Here is a 6,475-nt window from a genome sequence, read left to right on the forward strand (position 1 = left end):
AGACTGCCAACCTTGACGACGACATGTTAGATGTGTTGTGTCATGCTGAGGAACTGGATGCGTCGTGCCAAGGTGAAAGGCTGAAGAATTGCAATGACCCGCTGGAAGAAAAAAGCAAGACCTACGACGACCTGTTGTTGCCGGATAAAAAAAGGCCACTGTTGTATATAATAAATCCTGCCGTTTCAAACGTTATGCCACGTGGGTTACTGAGAAGCCATTTCTTTAAACGAGGATGTTACGCTAACGAAGTAAAAACTTCTCTTTTCCACGACACCACGGCCGTGGAGTCCCAACCTTCATAACGAAAAGGGCGATGAGTCATAGCCTTCTAAATTCAAAGTAGGGCCGCTCTCCGCGCGGCAAATATAAGTTATAGGCTAGTGACTCCTTAGTTGAATTTCGACTCGCCATGGATTCCTCCTCATTTCCACCACCGGCTCTTGCAGCACAGGGGGTTCGATCTTACCGCAGCAAACCGTCTCTACCTGCAGCAGCTGTTGCTGCAGTCTCCTCCTCAAAGCCGCGCAAGTCTCCTGCTACAGCTGGTTCAAGACATTTTCCGAAAACCACCCTCAAAATTCCTTCTCCCCCTCAGTTGAAACACAGCGACAAAAGAGCCGAAACCGACAATGTATGATTCATGTCTCATTTTCTTACTCCGCTTTCCATTGTATCTGTTTCAAAGCGCTTATCGCTGCGCAAGTGCATGCATGTTGTATGAAATTTCCCCACGAGGCCTCTACTTTCTCCATGATTTTTTATTCCATGACCTCCCTTTGTATGTACTAACATGCCTGCAGCTTCACATTCGGCAAAACGGGCAAGATGCTCAACAAGCTGTGCAGGACTCTGAAAATCCTCTTTTGAAGATCAAAGAGACGATGGCTGTGTTGAAAGTCGAAGCTTCTTGTGAGTGTATGCCTATTGCTGAGCTGAGGGCTGAGATTGTTAACAAAGAAGTCGACCAGACGGGAATGGAACAAAATAATGCTCTCGGAGAAGATGCCATCCATGCTGAAGACGACACCATGAGGAGAAGCAGGCAGGTAGTTCCTAATCATGGAGTACTAATTATAGAAGGAAAGGCAGCAATCACAGCTAGCGGTAAAGATGAAGCTTCAGAGAAAGCAGGAGATCAGAACATAAATCCATCAACGCAAGAGAATGAGCAGAATCCTGCAGGATTACATGAAAATGAGCTTAAGGATTCTCCTCAAATATATGAATGTCAAGTACAGAGCATGAATTCTTGTACAGGAGAGGAGAGTTGCAAAGTTGGCTGTGAAGAACTTTCATCTGCTACAGAAGCTTATAGTGGTCCTGAGCAAGCAGATCCAGGTGAACTGAAAGGTTTAGCTGAGCGAGTCTCTGAACTAGATTGTCAAATACTGTTTCCAGAAAGAGATAGAGCCTGTGAGAGCTTCAAAAACTTATCTGCAACTTTTCCACAACGAGCTTCCAGTACTTCACCTCTGACAGAGACAAAAGCTCTTGTTTATGGTGAGAAAAGCACTCCCAGATCGTCTGCAGGTCTCAAGGTAGGCCTCCCTTCCAATGGTACTCTATTGTACTCGTTGTATAAATGATCGGGTTATCAAAGCTGCAAACAGCTTTTGTCCGTTTCAAGCTGTTGTGAGTTGAATGTACAGAGTCAGTAGCTAGATTCTAAGTATGAATTTCATATAAGTTTCTGAAAGATCGCTTCTTCTTGCGTAACTGCAGAAGGACAGTGAATATGATGTGCAGCAGATTAGTGAAGACAGTTTGTTACTCACGTCAGAGCACCTTGACAATGAGCAAGAAGGGTTTGTGTTTGCCAAAGTAAGTCTATCTATAGAGCACTTATGAAGATCTAGTTTTTGCCTCTTCGGAATTGAAATTGCCAAAGTAAGTCTATCTATAGAGCACTTATGAAGATCTGGTTTTTGCCTCTTTGGAGTTGAAATGGCTGTCCAAAGCTCTGTCTGCGATACAACGACATTGAGAATAGATGGGATTGTCATTCGATAACGATACCCTCTCGTCATGTGCGTGTCCAGGGTGAAGCTCTAATCAGGGAGACGGTTCAAAGCTCTGACAGTTTGAAAGCAGGGGTAGATGCAAGCACAGCAAAGCAGTTCACGGAGCAGGATTTGACAAGCTTGTCGCAGTTTGAAGCAGTGCTCATTGCAGCGTCAGATTTCAAGGCAACAGCATCTTCTGCTTCGAAATCTGCAGGCGGCAACAGTACTACATGCTCATTGCCTTCTGCAGAGTTGATGGAAGCGGCAGTAGTTGCGTTGGCCAAGGTCGATGTGCTTGAAGCCAAGTTATCATTAATGGCACACGATCAGATCAAGAAGACATTCTTCTGTATGCTCAGGCCGCCGAAGTTAGCAATGAAAGTCCGCATTCTATCTTTAGCGATACCTCTACTTGGCGGGCTTTTTTACTTTGTCCTCACAGCTATCCAGGATGGTCAACAACCATATTTGCACCCAACCTAAATTCATCTATGGTGCAGTAATCAAATAGTGCTTGTGTACGTGCTTAATAGAAGGAATCGTTTTGTTGTGACTACTTTTCTGGTCCATTTGTAATTTAGCAGACATTTATAGAACCGCTTTTATAATGTAGAATGCAACATTTTGAGTGCGTATGCTTGCATTCAAAGTGCTCGCATTTGTAGATATTAAGTGAAAAAGTTCACATCTTATGATGAAGATTCTATGCAATACCACACTTGATTGCTTTTAAGATGGAAGCAATCACACTGCTAAATAGGGAGAACATACAATTTTGTGCATTAGTATTCCGTTTGAATTTATTTTTACAAATTCAAAAGTTTTCCATAAGGTACAAAACTGTCAGACCTAGGGTATTTCCATACCTAATCTTTGATTGAAAGAGTTCACGCTACTAATAAATTATTGCTCTATTGTAAGCTCTACAAAAATTAGACATTTTTATCACAATGTGCACAGTAAGAACACGAACACTGAAAACATGATAGAATGAGAGAGAGAGAGAGAGAGAGAGAGAGAGAGAGAGATTGCCATATATGTCATAATGATGTATGCGAACACACTTAGGACCATTGGGACATTTTTTCCCTCACTACGAGGTTTTTCCCCCCCATGCATTGTATAACTTATCTTCCTATTTGCACACTAAGCAGTACACTCTTTGTTTTGTGCCTTGAGCTTCTTCATCTTCTCCAAGTTGAGTGTGCATCCCTGCAATCCTTATTTCAATAATTGGTATCAGAGCAGGTTGCGTCCTCTCGCGCATATTGTCAACGTCGCAAGCAACCCCTAGTCACTTTCTTAGGCATATCGTCAGCATTGCCAGCAAACCTTGCTCACTTTCTTCAATTTGGGTGAGTCGAGTAATACTGTAGGTAAACTCGTTGAGCTTGATGTGCTCAGAAATTTAATTCGAGCTCATTTCAACCTCCGGTTTCACTGCATGCAGTACTACGTAGGCAACTTTGTCCTTTTTTTGCACATTATCTATCAATGAAATTTTCCATAAAATAGGTTCCTTATATTTCTCTTCAGGTTGTGCTACATAGCACGTGTTAGTCCCACTTCATTTTTCCTCTTTTGGAGCAGTTTTCACATGAGTTGGCAATCATTCGCCATGATTGACAACAACACAGATGTTTTTAAGATATTTGTTGCTGAGGACAAGTTCAATGGAGATAACTACCCAATGTGGACTTACACGATGACACATGTTCTTGTGTCAAAGGGCGTTTGGAATGTTATGCAGGGCATTAATGTATGTCCGTTTTATGTGAATACAGGCAGGTTCTAACAGGTCTGTTATGCAGCTAGAGTTGTTTTGCCTACGGTTGAGTAGTCTTGTTGGGATGTTAGAGATGCGTAGGCTCGCGCATTGATTGCATTATCTGTGAAGCTCACGATTACTCCTCACATTCACTCAACAAAATCAACAAAATAGGATTGGGATACTTTGGCTAGTCAATGAGGCTAAAATTGCATTGTTGTTGTGTAAAGAGCTAGAGTCAAAGATTATGCAAGAGGAAAATGACATGGACACTTCCTTGATCGTATCAAGGATATTAATGAGCAAATCATTTTTGTAAGTGAAGTTGGTTTTTATATTTCACTTGTGTAGACTATTCTCGGCGCATTGCCAAACTTTTGCTAGTACTTGAAGACTTATGACCCAAAAAATCCCTCAAGCTATCAAGTTTGATGCATTATACACATTGATGTTATATGAGTCACTTTCAAGGAAGAACAGTGAAGGCGATGGTCGGTGTGAAGTGCCAACATTATTGTGGTAAGGTGAAGGGGATGGTCGATGTGATGGTGCTAAGGATGGTAACTGTGATGGGGATGGTAACTCTGATGGACCAATATCCTTGGGGCAGAGTGAATGTCCTCATACCATCTCCTCCGTGTGGGTGTGCAAAGATGCTAAAAAGTTCTTCATGTCCCCTCACTATAGCCCCCCATGTGTGAACGTGTGTGAACAATGAAGAATGTGTTAAAAAAAAGGGAAGAAGAAAGAAAGAAAGGGCAAGAATGATGCACTACCTACATAATAAACATGCAAACTTAAAGTTGAAAAACATTTTACTTTAAAATCTCAAAAATTGACACAAATTTAAAGTGCATTAATAGTTTTAAGTTATTTCAAAAATTGCCCACATAATAAACATGTAAACTTAAAGTTGAAAACCATTTTACTTTAAAATCTAAAAAACTAACACAAATTTGAAGTGCATCAATATTTTTAACTAAATTTTTGAGACAAACCCTTGAACTTAAACATAAACATGTTTAGTTAGTTAGTATTTTATGAAACCTCTTTCCCATCTTGGGAAAACTTATCATAAATCCCTATATCTATGAAGAGCTCTCTTCCTAAAGGCACATCCTCTAGCTCGTTCAATGCTATCTTTGCATCCTCTAGCTCTTTCACTACTATCTTTGCAATTTTCCATGCGTTTTCTTCACCATTTTTCTCTACGTTTTACTCTATGTTCTTTGGAACCTTTTCCTCTGTGTTTTTTGGTGTTGGGAGATTAGCCCTTCTAGACTGTACACTTTGAAGGGCTACTTAAATGACATACCACTAACTCGGTTGTGAAGTCTTGGGTTAGAAAATCACCTAAAAAGGAGGAACCATGCCACATGAGAAAGTGATGTAGTAAGAGGCTACCTGTAACGGCATTAGGCTATTAAAATGATAGTAGTGAGCATTTGATTAAGAGAATTCCTAATGAACATAGAGAGGAAGTGATTGATTAGAGATAGAAATATAACATGACACCTAATTAGCTTGGCATGAACAATGCTTGTAAAAGAGAGAGAATTATAAAAATTGACAACAGTTGAGGGCCGTTACTTGAGCGGATCCCCCGTCCAAAAGCCGCTTGTATTATATGTTCTCCCATAAAGAGAGACTTGGTACAATACATTCTTTGTGTTCCTTGAGACCTTGTGATGCCATGAAGATGGAAAGCTTCATGCACCAATATTATATCCAAAAAAACAATTAAACTCACTTGCAATAGCATAAACTTGTCCATGGCCTCATTCCCAATCCTCAAACACCTTCAAAGGTGAAGAGAGCTAGCAAGGAGTGAGGAAAGTGAAGAGGAAGAAAATATAGCATACGAGAAAGAAGTAGTCTCCTCACATATCATTACTCCTAGAGCATAACATAGCGTAGACTTAATGGAGATGAAGAAGATGATAAGCATTGCTTTGAAGCTTGACTCTTGGTTGAATTTGCATTCCATAGCCAAGAGGTGTTGATATAGACTCTCTACTTCCCAATCTTGGAGAAGGAGATGGCTTGTGTGCATGACACACAATGATAGATGTGTGTGTGGTTAATGGGCTACAAGAGAGAGAGAGGATCTAAATTCTCCTTTTACTCTAGCTTCAAGCCTAGGGCTAGCCAATCATAGGCTTTGGTCATAACAAGCAATAGGGGTAGCATTTGGACAAGTGTCCTCCTTTCCCCTTTAAGAGAGAGAGCTTAATTAATTATTTGATTGATTCTAGATTCTCATTGGTCCTCGCTATATGCCATTCAATAGGATTTGGGCACACTATGAGGGCAACATAACTAGGGCCCTGACATGTGTCCTTTATGCCTCTTGTGGAAAGAGCGGCTCTTGACTGTGAGTGTATGTGTTCTCTCTCCTTTCCCTACAATTAGGGCTCGTCCCCCTCCTTTGTAGGCTTCTTGTTGACTTGAAGCATTTCAAGCACCTTACTCAGCAAGCTCCTCAAGCACCTCAAGCACCTTAGTCAGTAAGCACCTCAAGCACCTCAGCTTGCCTAAGGTCTATTGCCTAAGGTCTAAGGTACCTAAAGTTGGCCATAGTCTTACCTAAAGTTCCTAGGTCTAAGGACTTTTAACACTTCACTTTGGAGGTCTTTAATGAAGCCTTGGGGGGTGCATTATACAATCATGTTATGTATATGTGAGTTAGATAGGAGGGGAT

At 41.1% G+C, this 6,475-nt stretch overlaps 1 protein-coding gene across 1 annotated transcript; it reads left to right on the top strand.

Annotated features, from left to right (window-relative positions):
- Positions 1-320: 320 nt before the first annotated feature.
- On the top strand, positions 321-2,639 carry LOC147444486 (uncharacterized). The gene is made up of 4 exons (XM_086527868.1): positions 321-634; positions 804-1,541; positions 1,726-1,824; positions 2,043-2,639. The coding sequence occupies exons 1-4, from the start codon at positions 413-415 to the stop codon at positions 2,487-2,489; spliced, it is 1,506 nt and encodes a 501-aa protein (XP_086383994.1). The 5' UTR covers positions 321-412; the 3' UTR covers positions 2,490-2,639.
- Positions 2,640-6,475: the final 3,836 nt, after the last annotated feature.

Source organism: Adiantum capillus-veneris, chromosome 13, assembly GCF_014529385.1.
Source record: "Adiantum capillus-veneris isolate H3 chromosome 13, ASM1452938v2, whole genome shotgun sequence".
Classification (NCBI taxonomy): domain Eukaryota; kingdom Viridiplantae; phylum Streptophyta; class Polypodiopsida; order Polypodiales; family Pteridaceae; genus Adiantum; species Adiantum capillus-veneris.